This window comes from Hirundo rustica, chromosome 3 (assembly GCF_015227805.2).
Source record: "Hirundo rustica isolate bHirRus1 chromosome 3, bHirRus1.pri.v3, whole genome shotgun sequence".
In the NCBI taxonomy this organism is placed as follows: domain Eukaryota; kingdom Metazoa; phylum Chordata; class Aves; order Passeriformes; family Hirundinidae; genus Hirundo; species Hirundo rustica.
The window spans coordinates 46,515,786-46,534,914 of NC_053452.1; the positions used below are offsets into that span (position 1 = coordinate 46,515,786).

A 19,129-nucleotide genomic window follows, 5' to 3' on the forward strand; every position below is an offset into this window, starting at 1 on the left:
ACTCTATGTATTGCTCTTCAGCTAGATATTAAATAAGCACAGTAGTAGCTTCCCTTTTTTAAGTAGTCTTGTGAAGTATTGTAAGACCATCACACTGATATTAAGGATTTCTACAACTATTGCAAATTTACTGAGTTATACAGGACTTGGAACAAAGAAGAAAGAGGTACAAGAGAATTTTGAAATAGAATGACTCTCACTTTTGTATCTTTTTAAATGTTATTCTCTTGAATGGATAATCAGTGTTACAGTATGCAGTTTGCTATGTAAAATTAAACCTACAACCTGTACTTACTACTCTTAACGTTGGTAAGTGATGAATAGCTGTGATTTTTTTTGCAGTATTTAGCATTTACTAATTGTTCAAACACATAAACCAATTACTATTGGCATCTGAGTGAGGATACTGTTTCAGTTACTGAAACAAACATTTTTTTTACTTAAAATGTATAGACCATTTTTCATCAGAATAAATGAATGAATAAATAACTAAATATATTGCCTTCTGGGAGCTAAAGTCCGAGATATTGCCTAGAGGGTGCCTCAACTTGTCCAGAGCACGGATTGCTATCTGTTGTTACTCTTCTCATGGGGGCATAAATGGCACAGCAAGCTGAAACCTGGATAGAATAAAGAAAGACTATAAAGCTTTGAGAGTGCAAGTGAAAAGTATTGGAGCCAAAGCTACCCCTGTTTTCCATTTTTCCAGTTAGAGGAACAGGTGCAGCCAGGAGTCACATGGAAAAGACAAAGGGTAATGGGTATAAGTATTTCCTGGGGAGATTCTGATTGGAGAAAAGAGTAACATTTTTCATAATGACAAGAATCAGTAATTGGAAAATATTGCTGGGGAAATGGTGGATTACTCAATATTGGACGCTTACAAGATTCAGCAGGGCAGTGTGCTGGGCCATCTCATCCTGACTCTGCTTTTGTCAAGGGAGGTTGCACCAGATGATCCTTGCAGTCTTTACCAGCCTAGTAATCTGTGTGATTCCATTAAATAAAATTACTTCTGCTATTTTAATCACACAAAACAAGCTTGAAGTTTGAGTCAGTGTAAAGTACCCAGCAGTTCCTCTTAAGATTTTAATAACTATTTTTATTCTTTTTTATTCTTTCTGTTAAAGCATGCGACCCAACATCTTCTTGGGGATAAGTGAAGGCTCAGCCCAATACAGAAAATGGTACTATGAACTTATGGTGGACCATCTAGAGCCCTTTGTGACTGCAGAATCAACTCATCTACGAGTGGGCTGGGCTTCAACAGAAGGCTATTCACCCTACCCAGGGGGAGGAGCGGAATGGGGAGGAAATGGTGTTGGTGATGACTTATATTCCTATGGCTTTGATGGTCTACATCTGTGGTCAGGTATTCTGTTGGGTATTTTGTGGTTGTTGTTTATTTTTGTTTAAAAATTATAACTGTGTTTGCAACCCCAGTGAATTTGGTTTCAACAGCAGCAAAATGAATTAAATTATTTTATCTGACACTTGGAACATACAGAAATGGTAGCCTATATCAGAATATGATTTAAACTGTCATTGTGTATTGGAAAAAAAATGGCTTATCTGAAGTAATGCAGGTAGACTAATAATTTACATTTCAGCCTGGGATTTTGGGGGGGGGGGCGGGTGGTGCATGGGTAGGGAGACCGCGTGTTCATGGTAACTTATGAAAATTTTATTTAAAACTTCAAAGCTGCAAAAATTGAAGTACAACAGCCATCTTGGTGTGAAATTCCTATGTGGTAGTGTAGGAACAGTCTGAGAGATTTAAGTAATAGACTCTTCATTTTTGATTTTTGGTTTGGTTTTTTTTTTCAAGCCAAATTTTTATTATGGGTCCTTAGAAGTTCAGAGATACTTTAGTGGTGAAGAAGATTTTTAAATATGTTTTTTGCCAGACATTTAAAACAAGATATTTTTTGTGTAGTTATGTTTTATTTGCATACATTAAGGCTGATTATTGCACGACTTGGAGAATTGCATTCCGAGCTCGCACATGATGTATTTGCTCAGGTATTCATCTTTAAAATGTTCTTGACTAACTTTGGATCTATTTGTTAATAGAAATTTATGCATGACGATTCTAGTGTTAGAGAAAGCTGAACTCAGCACCTAAAGTGCTTTTATTTACTCTTGATTCCAAAAATACCATATTCTCTCTTCAAGTTGGGTTAACTCAGAAAAATCAGAATAATGATACCTTGTTTTCTTGATCTTTTTCACAAGTTTTAACTTTTGCGAAAAGATTCCCAGATATCATTTAGAATGGATAGTCCTACAGTGAGACAGTCCTGCACTTCTTGAAAGGAGATGTTACTATGATTTTACCCTGCTGAGAATTTTTGTTTTCTTTTGATTTTTGAGAGGTTATTGGGCAGTGGTGAACTAGAGAGCTGCCTGGAAATTGGGAAAGGCTCATTGGATTGGCAGTACTTTCCACTATAAAGATATGAGCAGGTTTTCTAAAGCACCTTAGCAGACAAGAGAGATAATTTAGTGAGTCAGCTGCATCATCCAAAGTTTTTGCAGTTTTGTGGCATTGTTGCTTGATACTTGGAAAAGAATACAGTTTTACATTTCAAAAGAACTTTCCAATCAAAATAGCAATAAATTTTATTAATAAATAATAGCATATCAAGTGGAGTGGCATCTTAGGAAAGAAGCTTCTACTTAGCCTCTCATGTATAGTGAGAATCATTTTGGAACTGTGATGCATAATTAATGGTATCATTACAAGTGTCGTGACGAAGTTTGACAGAAAAAGTATTATTACAGAAGAACCAGAAAATAATGAGCTAACCAAGATAGCTTTTGTACTTAAGGTCACTTCTAGAGAGGAAACAAAAGATTACTGAAAATCAAAATTATTTAATTATTTTTCTACCCACTGTGAACTTTTCAGTTAGAAATGTAACAGCAGAAAAAAATGAACAGTTGTTTGTGATTCTCAAGTCAGTAACCCTGCCAAAAGAGAAAAAAAAAAAAAAAAAAGGAAAAAAGAAAAGAAAAAAAAGGGAGACAGACCACATTTGTTTCTGCAAATTTTTCTATCTGTTGTGGATGTGGCTGGTAGATTTGAAAAAATTTGTGTCTTCTTTCTTCACTGATATGTGTAATACATACATAAACATACATACTTCTCTAACATGGAAGAACTTTAAGTTGTTGCATGTTGAAAATCATGGCCTTTGCTTCCACAGTACCAGAGGCTGCATCTTAATAAGTCTCTGCAATAGCATTTTAAGAATAACCTCCTTAGCATGGAACATTTATTGTATTAATGAATAGCAACAATAGTTTCTGCCCCCAAGTTTCTGTTCTGGACCAAGCCCATATGAGAATCACATATAATTTATATTTGGTTCTTCAGTCCTGATATGACCTGTTGTGGAGAAGTGGAACTCAAAGATCCTTAAAGCCTAGGGCCAGAAAAGGCATTTAGGTAATTTGAACTACTGTGTATTCATCAATGACCAATACATATTTCTGTAAGCAGTCAGCCTTGCATTGATCTCCATATCCTATATTTGCCTAAATTTTAGTGTCTAAAAAGGCATCTGTTCTCAAGTAGTATTCTTTAAGTGGATGAAATAACCATTCTTAATTGGTAGCTCTTTTAGAGTTTAGTTATCCCTACCATTAAATAATTGTGCCTTTCTGTGATTTATTTTATACTAACTCTCAGCCGTGATATTTTCATCTGGCAGTATCACAAAGTCATTTTCATACACAGAGTTTTGGAAGTGTTGGTAGCTTCTTTTTCCTCAGGGGTCAGGGAGATATGTGCATGAAAATTCACTTTTCAGAAAAATTACTGAGATTTTTTTTGATTTTTTCTTCTGTTCAAACCATATGTCATCAGCTTCTTCTTGGAGATGTAGTGCTAGTTAAGTCTTTCATGTTTACAAGAGCTAGATGCCTTAGTTAAAAAGTTAGTACTCTGTTCTTAATATGCATTGTGAAATATCCCTTGCAGACAGTGCATAAGTTATTTCTGGAAAACATGTAGACATGTTTTCAAACAGTTTCCATGGTTTTCCAGAAGGTTTGTACTGTAGATGAAAGTAAATTTCAGACACAATCACTTTCTGAATTCAATAGCTTGTTTCTCTTGGGAAGCAGGTGTGCTTGTGTAAATGGAATTTGATGTAAGATAGAATAATGCTTTAGAAGTCATAAAAACTGATTAAAAAATATATATTACTGAGTGGATATGTCTGTCTTTGTATATTACTGAGAAAATGCTGCTTTGCAGTTTAAATATGAAACTGAATAGTATCATCTTCTACAAGTTTGGATGAGTACCATGATGTGGCCATTAACAGGGATTACCTGATTTTCCATAAATAATTCAAAGTGAGATAGCTTTCTTTGTCTAAATAATGGAGCATTCTTTAGAAAAGTGTACTAGGTTTTATATTAGGCACTAATGGCCGTTTTCAGTTTTCACTTCTGTAATGTAAGTAATAAAATGGGATTTTCTTGGAAAAATGGATATCAGTAATTTATATGGATATCAGTAATTTATATGGATATCAGTAATTATTCTCACATTAAATGTAATTGAGTTTTATTATTTATGATTTAAATAGCTGTTTTGATGTGACTGTATGCTGCTATTCACTATATTGCAAGCTTAAAATCAGGTCATGGATGTCATAGTTTAGATATTTGTGTATTAATGTGTTTGTGCTCTATAGTGATGTTTTTCTCTTTTTTTTTTTTTTTTTGGCAGCTGTGAAAACCAATGTGGTTTTCATAAGTTTTACTAAATGTGTCCATGTTACTTCTGTAGGTTGTGTAGCACGAACAGTAAATTCTCCCAACCAACATCTATTAAGAACTGATGATGTTATTAGCTGCTGTTTGGACCTGAGTGCCCCCAGCATCTCTTTCCGAATAAATGGTCAGCCAGTTCAAGGAATGTTTGAAAACTTCAACATAGATGGCCTCTTCTTCCCAGTTGTCAGCTTCTCTGCAGGAATAAAGTTAGCATCCCATGCAGCTGTTTGGTTTTTTGTTTGTGTTTTTGGTTTTTTTTTTGGGGGGGTGGGGGGCGGGGTGGAGGTGTGTGTTTTGTTGGGGTTTTTTTAAGTCTGCTTATTTTTTTTTCTGTATAGATAATATGAATATTTCCTTGGCTGTCTGCTCTCATTTCTCTTTCTGACATCTGTTTTTTTGGCAAAGTTCCAGTTCTTGGATAGTGAGAGCTACAAAGAAGTCCTGAAGATACAGTGCATCTGTTGTTTTTCAGCACACAAGTATATTCTGCTGGTTTGCAGACATGTCTTGGAAACAGCTTCTTAATTTCTTTGCTGACACATTGCTACACATTCACTCCAGGGCAGCATTTTCCATCAGCCCCTGATACTAAAAGTATATTCTCTCTAACTCACCTGTTATGAGGTAGTAACTATTACTTATTAAAGAGGCATTATCTGCACTTACCTTAAGAAATAGTGGTCATACACTCCCTTTACTGCAGCATGAGTTAAATATTAATTGAGTTGGTATTCTGGTTGCTGTACTGGTTTTCTATAAAATTTCAAGTCACACTTGAGGTGCCAAACATCTGCTTCTCGGTATGGAGCAGTTTGAGACTATAATATTAAAAAAGATTGCATGGTGTTCCAGTGGGGAGACCAGTTTTGTCAGGACTAGCAAAGGTGAAGGCTGAAACCTGATTTCTGTTGGAGGCAGAGCAATGTCCTCTGAGGGATCATTCAAAGAATACCACAGAAGCTAAGAGCTATCACACAGAGCACACACCCATCTCTTATTCCTGATGCAAAAGACACTCTTCTAGACTTTGCTTTTGATAGTACAGGAGATAAAATGTAGGAAAATTCTAGATCTGTATGCTACAAAATGCAAAACTATAAACCTGCATGCTTTATTTCTGTTATCAGAGCAATTACTGACAGATATTTGTGTGCTGCATGCAGTTTTTGAGGGTGTACTGGTATAGCATTAACAAAAATCTTGTAAGGTACTCAGTAAACAGAAAAGATACAAAATTCTTCTGGTTTAAGGCTAGTTTTTGAGTGGTTTTGGATTCCTTCTGGATGACAGTGTTCTAGGAAGATTTTTCAGTATTATGTTATCGCTGTCACATTGGTATTATGTCATTGCTGCACCATTATTACTTCACTGATTGAATTTTTCAGTAATAAAAGGCCGTGACATATTTACCATTTTATCATGAATAAAAGAGTGCTCTCCCCTGAGTTTCTGTTAATATGACAAATAAAACTTTTAGGGAAGGAAATTTAGGGGGTTTTGTATTGTGTCCTAAGGATTTAGTGTTTGATGAGAGAAAAGAAAAACCGCAGGGTTTTAGGTTAATTTCTCAAATGAGATTGAATGGAGACCTCCTCAGTAGAGTTCTGAAGTGCATGATTGATTACTCTGGGTTTTAATCACTGCCTATAGAAACTCAAAAGTCTGTTGCTTACTTTATAGGTGTGCTGAGCAAACATGATTATTCTCTGTCTGAGATTATTGGTCTCATGATTTAAAATGCCTTCATGAAGTGAAGTAAAATTAACTAGAAAAAAGAATAATTTACTTTTCCTGTGGTTTTTTTGACCTTCTACATCATAAACTCCAGTAGCAGTTAGAGAAAGCTGAACTGTAAACGATGAAAAGAAGCTGCAATATTGACTTTTTTCTTTTTTAAATAGCATTTAATATTCCTTAGGCTTAGAGATTGATTAGGCTTTCCACCAGAGGTGTCTTGGTTATCTGAAGTAATTCTGATGTTTACAGGGTTCGTTTCTTGCTGGGAGGTCGCCATGGAGAGTTCAAGTTCCTTCCTCCACCTGGATATGCTCCATGCTTTGAAGCTGTCCTACCGAAAGAGAAGCTGAAAGTTGAGCACAGCCGAGAGTACAAACAAGATCGTAGCTACACAAGAGACTTGCTGGGTCCCACTGTCTCTCTGTCACAAGCAGCTTTCACTCCAGTTCCTGTAGATACTAGCCAGGTGTGGAAATGGAAAGATTGCATTTTCCTTTTTAAACACACACATATTACATGCCTGTTCTCCTTCATTTGGTTGAATTTACACCTTGTCCCAAACTTGTTTTTCTCTTGGGATTTATTGAGAGATCTGGTTTGTATGAAGTTTATCTGTTATGAAAGTTTGAGTGGCATGTCAAGCAACTTATTTGTAATAGCCTCTTCCTCTTTTATCTCTTCTCTCTTTAGATTGTTTTGCCTCCCCACCTGGAAAGGATTAGAGAAAAATTAGCAGAGAACATCCATGAACTTTGGGTTATGAATAAGATTGAACTTGGCTGGCAGTATGGACCAGTATGTACATTCCAACTTAATTTTCTGTTAATTGCATAGTAGGATTCAGCACATTGGTTTCAATGTACTATTGGGACTGCATTTTTTATCATCAAAATTAGTAAGGTTTTAAACACCTTCCTTCTGAAAGGATGTGGAAACCAACAGTGCTTGGGCATTTCTGAACAGAAATTCTGGTATTAAAGCTATTTGGTGCTGAAATTTTCAGTCTGTCAGCACAGATAGCACGTAGTGAGTTTTTTACCTATTTGTTCTTGGAGCAAGATGTTCAATTGGCTGGTGGCGTAAGCCAATGAAAACAGTTATTCCTGGTTTTCCTTGCATATGCTGACATTGCTCTTTTAGAAGTCCCAAATAAGTATTGCCTATAGGAAATTCCATTAAATCTTATTTTTACTTTCCTATTCTCCACTTCCTCATGTCTGTATTAGGTGCTCTACATAATTATTTTCTTCTCTTTCCTACTTTTCATGGAGCGTGAAATTTCTGTTTTTAAAGTCAATCAGTAAAAAATTATACAAGCTTGTTATTTTCATCCTAAATGCTGTTTTATGAAGAAATATTGCTGTGAAGGGTATATAGAAACATGCACTAGGTACTACATATAAGTGTAAAGACATATATGTATTGTATTTTTGTTACTAAAAAGATTTTGGTCCTCTGAGGAGTTCAGGTTACAGATTTAATGTAACTGGGCATAGGGTCATATTTGGTGTAGCATACAGCAGTACTTAAAAATACATGATTAACAGAGAAGATCTCTAGATTTTGTTGTAGTTAATTTCCCCACCAAATCAAATGCAAAACCTCAGTTAAATTAATGTGTAAAAACATTTTAATTGTGGTGTAATCATACCAGCTGTGAAGCAATCTGCAGGAACTCTTAGTGTACCATTATGTATCAAGAGTCTAACTGTACAGTTGAACACTATTTAGACCATATATGATAAGTATCAGGTTAAGCACTGATAAATTTAGTTATGTTCAAAATGAAAATAGGTGTTACATCTTTTAAATTACCTTGCTTTAGTGCATATTGGTAGGATGTACTCACTTTGGAATCATGACAAAGTATATGCTAATCATTTTCTGGAGGTTGATTTCTTAATCATGCTGGTTTCTCCCAAATGATTTTATCAGTTTCAGACTCACAGAATAAGCTGAGTTGGAAGGGACCCACAAAGATTCATCAAGTCCAACTCCTGACCCTGCACAGCACCATTCCCAAGAGTCACACCCTGTGCCCCTGACTGTGTTGTCCAAACTCGTCTTGAGCTCTGTCAGGCCTGGTGCCATGACCACTTCCCTGAGTAGTTTGTTCTAATGCCCAAACACCCTCTGGGTGATGAACCTTTTTCTCATATCCAGCCTGAACCTCCCCTGGCACAACCTCAGGCCGTTCCCTAAGGTCCTGTCCCTGGTCACCAGAGAGGAGATATCAGTGCCTGCTCCTCCTTTTCCCCATATGAGGAAGCTGTAACTGCAGTGAGGTCTCCCCTCAGTCTCCTCCAGCCTGAACAGACCCAGTGCCCTCAGCCGTTCCTCAAATGCCTTCCCCTCAAGGCGCTTCACCATCTTCACTGCCCTCCTTTGGACACTCTCTAACAGTTCAATGTCTTTGTTTCATTGAGGCCCCAAAACTGCTCCCGGCGCTCGAGGTGAGGCCGCCCCAGCTCAGAGCAGAGGGGACAATCCCCTCCCTTGCCCAGCTGGCCATGCTGTGCCTGAATGCAGCATGAGGACACAGCTGGCCTTCCTGGCTGCCAGGGCACTGCTGGCTCATCAAAATCCCCAGGATCCCCAGGTCCCTTTCCATGGCACTGATTTCCAGCATCCCATTCCCCAGTTTGTCTGTGCACCCAGGGTTGCCCCACTCCAGGTGCAGAATCCGGCACTTTCCATTCTTGAACTTCATATGGTTGGTGATTTCCCAGGCCTATAATTTGTGGAGGTCTCTTTGCAGGGCCTCCCTGCCCTCCAGGGAGTCAACAGCTCCTCCCAGTTTTGTATCATCTGCATTTAAGGCACTGTTGCCAATTCTAGTTATCTGAACTCATGCACTGCAGTTACTGAGTAGTGGGGGAAGGCGTGGCACAGAAATCAGCTTGTTTAGACACGCACCAAGTCCTCTAATAATAGATTTTGTCTTTGCAGTTCAGAGCAAGATGCATTCTATGTAGTAGCTAGTGGTGATTTTTCACAAAATCTAAAAGTTTAAAGGTTAATAGACAGAATCTTTAAATGACCCTCCAGATTATTAAAAAAGTCTGCTGTAGCATTTTATATTCCTCCTACATATCTGGGTCATCTGATCTGTATGTAGTATCACCAAGCTATTGCACTGTTGCATACTCACTATTGCATTTCATATTACTACTGGATTCTATGCATGCCAACAAAGTAAATATCAAGGTAATGTAGAAAAATTATGGACTTTGTTAATTTGCTTCATTTTAAGTTGAATATTTGTACTATTGAAATCATCAGGCTCATCTGCATATTTTGTTTCTGTTCAATGTCACTATGTATTTAAAACTAGCCACAAAAATTAAGAATTGATGCATGTCATGAGTTCTCCCACTAGTATACTGTGCTTGCAAGGCAGTAGATTTTTATATTGTGCTCAGAAAAAAACCCTAGGAAACGGGAAGGTAACCCACAAAATATGCTAGCTGTATAATAGAATTATTATACATTGTAGTTGTAGAACAGAATTAGTGTCACTAGGGGAAATAAATTAATTTGGATTTCTGAGGAAAATACCTGACATCCAAGACTTAAATTAGTTGTACACAGATCTAAACTCAGCGGCTATACTCTTTTTTTTTTTTTTTTTTTTTTTTTTTAAATACAGATTACTGTAGATTTTAGGAATCTGTAAATAAACATTTGCAGTGCTACTAAAAGATATTTCTCATTTTATCCTCTATTGAATTTTATAAGTAATTTGATAGTTGAATTGCCTGTATTGTCCATCCAAAGAACATTAATCCTGTCAAATCAAGATAAATACCCCCTGGAGACTGTAAAGATTTTTCAGTCCAAAACATAAATGACTGCTGATCAATTTGATAATTATGTGCTTGGATCAAAATGGAAAAAGTATGTTACTCAGAAATGTTATAAGAAATGTGATTTTTTTTTCATGACATTAAATAAATTAGAGTAAGTAGTAGTGTAAATATCAATTTTGAAAAATTACAACAATTAGGCTTCTTAACTTCAACTGTTAACATTCAGTTTTCCAGAAAAATTATCTGATTGATCAAAAATCAGTAATGTTATTTTTCAATAACTTCCACTTTGCAGTATTAAAAGGGTAACATAAATGGTGAATTTATGGTCTGTCAAAGATTGCACAAAAATGTTACTATGCAGATGTTAACAGTTGTGGTCTGGGGTCTTTTAGGTAATATTTTCAAACTGATGTGTTTTATCAAGCCTTTGTAGATGTTGTTGGCTGAACTCTAGCACAAGATGCTAAGTTGAGACCAATAGAGTGCTTGGTTATCGCAGTGTCCGTGGCTACCTTTCTTGGTTATGCCCAGGGTTAGACTAAAACTGTGTAGAAGTAGAGGAGTTTAAAAATGTTTTTGATGAAATTTGTAAGTTTATATAATGTAGGATTTTGTAAATAATAGTTTGTATGGCTCTCCTATCACTACACTAAAAGTAAATTCATGTTCCACTCATATATGACTCCGTAACAGTCACATACTGCTTCTGTGGTACTGGAAATAGCTTAGAAACATTTTCAGAATTAAGAGATGGAGAAGATTTCTTTTACACTGTTATTTTCATCAGACAGGGATTTCAGTACAATCTGTATCAATATATTTATATAAACTAGGTGTAGAATTTTTGAAACATGGGGCTGAAGATGAGATGGTACTTTACAGCTGTATGTTAAAACAATATAGATTGAACTGTTCTTGAACTTTGCATACTTCCTGTGAACATCTGCATAATAGCATGTGCAAATTAGCATTTATTCCACTTGAGATATGCAAATCTGAAGTTTATTTGCAAATACAAATTCTGCCTTGCTTGAACACAATGATCATGCTCTGTGAATACAGAATACTTATTTTTCGAGGTATTGTCCAGTTCGAGTAATTCTAACAGGATCAGCTTTAAGTACCTCGTGGATTGGCCTGTTTTTAAATTTCTTTTAGTTTGTAAGGCACGTTAAGCTTATTTTTTTTACTGTTTTCTCAGGTCAGAGATGACAACAAAAGACAACATCCATGCTTGGTGGAGTTCTCGAAATTGCCGGAGCAGGAAAGAAATTATAACTTGCAAATGTCACTTGAAACACTGAAGTAAGTTGCTAGAACTTTCGAAGTTTATAGTTAAGAGTATTGTAAAAAGATGCAGTTTCCAGAATTATAAATTAACATGGGTGCCAGCCAAGTGGGTGAAACCTTTCATCCCTAAAACTGCAAAGCCACCTGCAGAGGCCCCACAAGTGGCCAGTGCTGCCTGGAGGAGGAGAAAGTGCCGAATCCTCTCCTTCTAATTATCATCATCCTTTATTTTCTGAACAGTTTGTCTGCACTAGATGTCATTTTTTTTTTTTCTCTTCTTCAACTTTAAAGGTACTCAAGGTCCAAACTCTGAACACCTCCCACGGACTGAGTCTTCCTCCTTCTTAATTTAATAAGAAAGGGGGAAATGTTGTAATGCATTAATTTGGTTAATATTGTGTTGTATTGGATTTGTAATGTTTCCCCCGTTCCCCTTGGAAACTGTATCACGTGGTTTGTCCCTGCTTGGCTGTGCTCATCCCCCACACTGGAATGTAACCCAACTCTGTTCCACTCCCACCTTATCCCTGATTGGGCAGTGGCTTGTCCCTGCCTCTAGGTCCATCCCCCCCAGGGAAAAAGCCCCGGGACAGGTGGGCCCAGGCTCTCTCTGGCACTGTCAAGGACGGGAAAAGAGCTAAAATAGCTCTGAACCAAATAAAGCTATAATTCCCTCCCCCCTCCCCCAGACAAAGAGCAGGCTCTTTCCTTTTGCCATTGGTGGTTGTCTGGGTCTCTCTAAAGGAATACTAAACGTGTGAATTAAAATTTGATGTGTAGGTGAGGGTAGTAATATGCAAATGAGGGAGTGAGATACATTAATGAATTATGTATTTGGCACTGAAAATTACTTTGATAGTCTTTTTAGGATTATTGTGATAATGCTGCTTGTAGAATGAAAATTCAGACACTTTTCATTCAGGAGGAAAGAAGTATATCCAAGCTTTGAAAAAAAAAAAAAAATTGCTTCCTATTTGGTTTTGTTCAATTAAGTTTAATTTCCTTAAATTTTCTTTATTGATAAAATAAACTTTGACACTCAATAGATATTTATTTTTTGCACATGACTAAATTAGGAACTTTGCTTCAGGACCCCATTTCTATGTCATCTGTGCACGTTGCCATAGAACAAACATAGTAGGCATTCCCTCCTTTTGTGGATGTGTCACTAGATGTATGAATGTCATGGAAGCTCTCTAGTTGGAATGCTAAAAAAATTCAATGGTACATTAAAGCATTTTTTTAAGTAATCTAGTTTTCTGGTTTACAAAGATACAATTCCTCACCTCAGCTTTGTCAATCAAGGAGGTGTGAGTTCTTTGCTGTGACTGAATTGAAAAATCTATTAGCATAAGTAATTTCTTCCATATGTAGTATTGCATGCAGCCAACATGTAAAAACATTTCTCAAATTGATAAATGCTCAGTGGTAGATGTGGTTCTGCAGTCGCCCATACTTGAAATCTATTTTCTTTTTTTTTTTGTCTTGTAAAAATATAGTTACTTTTTACTATTCAGAGAGTTTATGAAAGTTGAACATCCTCATGTGATATTACTTTTCTGTGAATATTTGTCCTATATTATTAAAACCTTTGCCATGTAAACTGATAGTGCAATTTTTATGACCCTAAGTGCTAAACAGTTTCTGGAGGGATATTTTGCCATTATTTAGAGGTAAAGCATTCAGAGAGAAATTGAACTGGAAGCAAGAAAATAAGTTCATTTTTTTCTATGGTTAGGTATTAGAATTACAAGGGAAGTTTTTGAGCGTTTCCTGTCAGCAGAGCAATGTGCTAAGGATTCAGAATACGTTCTTCCTTTCTATTTTATGAAACTGCAAAAGATGATGTCATTAACTGTCACTACAGTTGGATCTTTTCCTAGAATACTCTATATGATATGGCTTAGGCAGCAGAAAAATAGTGCTCTCATAATTAAATGCATGCTGTTAGCATTTCACTATGTATTGAACAAATTTAATGAGTCCTTATATGATAATTGATTCAGTATCCAGTGCTTTTCTAATCTAACCCTGTAAAAAAACCCAATTTTTTGTTTTATAAACATACAGGTTATGGATTACTGGTTTTTTAAATTAATTTTATTGTTCACTTGAGAAAGTATTTCCATTAAACGGATAATATCCAATATATAAAGCATTCAGTCCTTCTATGTGTTTCAAAATTTGCATGCTTACTGAACTAAGTCTTCCTTACTTTCTTGTATTAGTCCTTGTTTTCTGATAAATGAAGTTCTAAATTTGTAGTATTGAGTTGTATTTATCACACAGACATCTGTTGTGCAGGGACTAGGAGCATCTTGCTCAATCTGTTTCTACATACTTGGCAATGTGGAAAAATTAGTGCACTAATCAGTTCTAGGTGATTCATAGGTGATGGCCTGAATTGTAACCTATCTTGACTATTTCTTTACTAGGTGTATCTAGTCTACTAGCTGTCAACCTAGATGGAGGGGGAAAAAGGGGAAGAGGGAAAGAAAGATTATTTTTAAACTTCTAATAATTTTCTTTACAATCTGCATCAGACTGCATACTTGAAATAGTTGCAGGACACGGAGAATAACGCTGACTGTAATTGTGTTTACCTTCGTGGTTTGTTGCCAGTTTTGCTGACAGATGAGAGAGTGAGAAACCAAGGAAGATCTAAATAATTTCTTTTCCATATACTGGGATATTTGTATATTTTTAAGTATGATTGAATACTTTTATGAGCTGTAAAAATTACATACTGTAGGAAATGTCAAGATGCAGGAATGAGTTGCCTCTGAAAATGTCGTGGGATTAAAATACACTTGCTCATACTGTTTCTGCACATGCTTATATATGTTTTATAGTTTGGTCTTGCATATTTTTTGGCTTGCTCTTGCTTATTATTTTGTGACTGACTTACCCATTTCTGTGTATTTACTCAGCCTTGTGTGATTACAGAAATCATTTTGACACTGAGAGCTACACTCAGCCACTTTTAGTTTTCTTGCTTAGGTTTGAAGTGCTTTAATGGTCTTTCAGATTCTGCCAGTACAGACTGTCATTTTATCCCCCTGTGGCACTCTTATTTGAATTTGTTTTGTTTGAGTAGAGATAATTTCTGGCTTACATTACAACAGAATTAGGGTTGCCAGAGGTTAGCTCCTCTGTACTGCGTTTCACTATTAGATATGTTCTCCTACTTATGCTGGTGATAGCTGCATAGAAATCATGTACTGTTTATGCCAGTTGAAATTTAGATGCATGGAGTATTCTTAGGACATAGTGTATTTTGCAGGAAAGGGGCCACTGGAAATTAGTTTCCTCATTTCTAATTTTACTGTCTAATTTTAAATCAGGGTTCACTGTTCATAATAGTAGGACTTGCTTCATGTAGCTAGTACTAAAAATATGCTCTAAGAACCTCCTTGAAAAAGACAATTCATCTGACAAGAGAAATAATGTTAGAAGAGTATTTATGCTCTTTCCCTCTAGTCAGTTCAAGAGCAGTAAATATAGTTAAAGGAAGACGAGAAAATATTAACTTGGCTAGTGGCAAGAACAAATAAAAACCCTGTTTGACGCCTTTCTTCCACTTCTGGAAAATCTGGAATGGAGCTCAAAGTATTTACACCTGTGATTTCTTCTGTAATCAGTTTCTATCAAAGATAGGTTATTATCCTCAAGTTTTGAGAAAATTCTCATCTGACACCCACGTTAAGTCTCTGACTTTTGTCTAGGATTTCTATTAATTTCAATGTTAATATTTTATTCATGCACCTAGACTAAAGAAGACTATAAGGCAGCACTGAATATAAATGCTGGAGCCAATTTACCAATAATTTACAGATCAAATCCTGGAGAAAAATGAGACTTAAAATTTATGCTACTGAACAGTGTGGCTATAGGGAAGGCAAGAAGTCTGACGTAATCAGAAACCCACTTAGTACTGGTTTAATTTTATATAAATAGTGTTTGCTTTCTGAAATGAGCTGCATTTTGCAGAGGCAGGCCACAATGGGCTGGTTCAGTGGCTCTGTGGTATAAGCCTTGTGGTAGGTACAAGACTGAATAAGATGACAGTGTTGGCCTTACCATGCATTCTGCTGTCAGTTCTCTCTTCAGCAGGGTGTCCTAAAAAAAATCCATGTCCAACTGAAATCTCTAGATAATAGTTTCCTCAGAAAGAAGACAGTCTAAGGATAAGTGATATTTTATGTCTTTTATTTTTTTTATAGCTGTGATATGAATAACAAAACATGTAAAGATGTGGGTATGAAGCAGTATGAGCAAGGATGTAAGCTGTACAATTAGGTATATAAAGCAGGAATAATGTTTCAAGGGCAATGTTCAAACTGATACCTCCTAGATGAAATATACTATATGACAGTTCTATTTTGAAGTACCATACCCATATTTTTACTATAATTTTTAGAACATCTTGTGGCATTTTCTTAGTGCAATCAGAAAGCTTATTGCATATCCAAAAAGGCTGGTGTTGATCTTTCCATAGGTCTCATTTGTTTTATAGTGCCATTTATAGGCACTATAGTGTGCCTATAAACAGTAGGAACTCTAAATATCAAAACATTGTCAGTAATTAATCTCTGATTTCTGTGCCCTAGAACCCTGCTGGCATTAGGCTGCCATGTTGGAATTGCTGATGAACGTGCTGAAGAAAAAGTGAAAAAAATGAAACTTCCAAAGAAGTAAGTTGAAATTCAATGTGTCTTCTTAGACAGAGTGAATTAAGTGAATTCTGTTTTAACAATTAAATATTTACGCTGCTAGTTTTAGTAGTTCTTGGGCATGCGTGTACTTGCATGATTTCTCAGGAATTTTCTGAAATTTTCACATACCATAATTCACAGTTTTTCTTCCAGATGTCACCTGATGTGTAGACAAATTTTAGGTTTGTAATGTCTGACATTTATTGTTATATGTTTCTTTTATATATTGTGTGCATCACAGAGACTTTGTAAAGAATTTTTACAGTAAATTTCCCAATGTATTTTGCTGTGCTGCAGATATTTAAAGGTGACCGTTTTGAAAGTTCTCAAATGGCTGTGACTTGTGGTGTAGAGAACTGGTACAATCACCTGACTTTTTTCTAAGTGATCTGTTGGCAGCAGCCTTGGTAGGATTGGGCTCAGCCTGGTGTGGTATAGGGGCCTCCACTACCACAGCTCTGAAACCAGCTCTCATGGCCCAGCCAAGTTGCCCTGGCTTCTTAGCACCAGTGCACACACACAGAGTTTGGGAACAAAGAATTTGGGAACTTGGTCACAGTTGCGATAATGGACCTTCAGTTTCATATGCCTATCTTGACAGTCCTACTGCCCAAGATACACTTGAGCCCATGGGATGAAGAAGGATTATGTAAATGTAAAAAGTCAGAAAGGTAAATGCCAGTTACTAGGAGAGAACTTCTGCATGGTCTGTTATTCCTGACTTTAAGATAGTAATTTACTTTCCTTGGTTATGACTCAGAGCAATGGTCAGTGCTGGTTGCTGTGTTCCTGCCACCAGCAGGAATTCCTCTTTGCAGGAATGTGCTCTGTGCAGAAATACCTGTTCCTCTGGTATTGCATATCTCCATTGTTCACAGCAATCCTTCACTGACCCCTACCTTTGTATTACATGCAGTCCCTGAGACCAGGTGTAATAACCTCCAGCACATTTGTCTAAAGCACGTCTTTTTTCTTTCTTCTGTGAGCCAAAAGCCTGTCCCTCACTCTGGCAAGATTTCCTGCAGGCTTCTAGGTAATACTTTAATATAAGGTAGCTGTAAGAACCTGGACCATCAAGTCTTTGATATCTACCACACTGCACAGATTTACATACCATTGATATTACAGTTTCAGAATCCCTGGTGTGGTGGCTTTGCCAGAATGAATGGGAATAAAAGCAGGGTGTTAAGTTCCCCCCCAAAACTGTTCTTCAGTATCAGTATCCCAAAATAACTGTATATCTCTCAAAGAGGAGAAGATATCTAGGGCCTTCTGTATTTTCATTCTGAATTCCCTGGGCAGAAATATATGTGCATTTCCAAGATGGTTCAAGTGAATCAAATCTCCTGCTTTTGAAAAACTGCAGCTAAATCTCAAGTCTGAAGAAATTATACTTCTAATATGAGAAGACCAGTCATATTGACTTTTTAAAAATGTCATTAACCATCATAACTTTGGACACCTGAAGTCATACCATACATACAAAGTAAAAAATTTGATACCTCACATATAATAGATTGAAAAAACTAGCAAAAAGGAACGGAAAACGTTATGGTGATATTCTGAAAAGGTTGTGCAGGGGAGTATGACAGGAAAAAGCACAGTAATTTCCAGCCTGACAAGTGTGCTAATTTCATATGTTTCACTGTTTCCATTACTTTCTTGTTTTACTCATCGCACTGAAGTGACTTCACAGATATCTGATGAGAGGTAACTGTGGGGGCAGTGAACTCCTGTGGGGGCTTCCTGCAATAGAAACATGCAGATTGGGAACTGTGTGGAAGGCTGTTTTGGAATGATGTTCTTGAATTGTTGTTTTCAAACTTCAACTTTTTCTTTTTACTGTGGTAATTTTGAAGGAAGATTCAACCTCTTATTTATATATGGCAGTCCTTCTTAAATATCTGGTTGTTTTAAATTATTGTTTTCAACAAATAATTTGTTTAAATGTGTTTTTAAATGGTTGTCACAGAAGAGAATTAAGATTGGTAACATATTTGAATATTTTCAGATATAAATGGGGATAAATATTGTTTAATTTTATGGGTTTCTCTCTGTCAGTACAATTAAAGAAATTACAAGAAAATTACCAAATTGGTTAGAAAATAATTGAGCAATTATTTAAACTAGCCATTCTTTATACACCCCAGCGTGTGTAATTTCAAGGAGAGAAAGTTGTTGTTTGTTTTCCACAGACTCCTTTTGTTTCGACCAAAATAGTGCTTTGTATGCTGGAGAAAAAAGAGAATCATAGAACCATTTAGGTTGGAAAAGACCTTTAATGCTTTACATCCTCTGTTGAAGGTTTTCTCATAAGTAAAACAGGAGATTTCTGTAATTAATTGGATAGGAATAACTTTTTAAAAGTAGCATTCCTAGGATAAATAAAGCTAAATAAAGTGAGGAAGCTGCCTTTCTGTTCTGAAGTCATGCTTAAATTTTAAACATTTGCTCCTATGATTTGAAGGGTAGTTCAAGTATGAATTATTATGAAAACAAACTTTTAAGGTGGATTTCAAAACTGATCTTGAGTAAGCCATGTGACCTCCTCCGTCTCTTAGCAGCCCTTTAGGTAACAGGAAAAATATATTTTCTCGTTTCATTAGGAAGTAGATAGAATTTAATAATTATTTTCATCTGCTCAAAGGTAGCAGTAATATTGTTGATACAAGCATTGAGATAAATAATCTACTACTTTGAATATGTGACATTACTAAAATGCTTTTAAAACATTTTTAGTTCAGACTGTTTTGGGTAGCTGTCTTTTCCAGTTACTTCATCCCA

The 19,129-nt window shown here is 36.2% G+C and overlaps 1 protein-coding gene across 4 annotated transcripts in view; it reads left to right on the plus strand.

The window, feature by feature from the left end:
* The window catches only part of RYR2 (ryanodine receptor 2), a 384,235-nt gene that overhangs the window by 207,905 nt on the left and 157,201 nt on the right, over positions 1-19,129 (plus strand). For all 4 annotated transcript variants that reach the window (XM_058419591.1, XM_040059776.2, XM_058419590.1 and 1 more), the window contains 6 exons: positions 1,131-1,372; positions 4,805-4,997; positions 6,778-6,994; positions 7,219-7,323; positions 11,542-11,645; positions 16,241-16,324. In XM_058419591.1, coding sequence (XP_058275574.1) covers positions 1,131-1,372; positions 4,805-4,997; positions 6,778-6,994; positions 7,219-7,323; positions 11,542-11,645; positions 16,241-16,324 — 945 coding nt within the window. The remainder of the gene's footprint in view (positions 1-1,130; positions 1,373-4,804; positions 4,998-6,777; positions 6,995-7,218; positions 7,324-11,541; positions 11,646-16,240; positions 16,325-19,129) is intronic.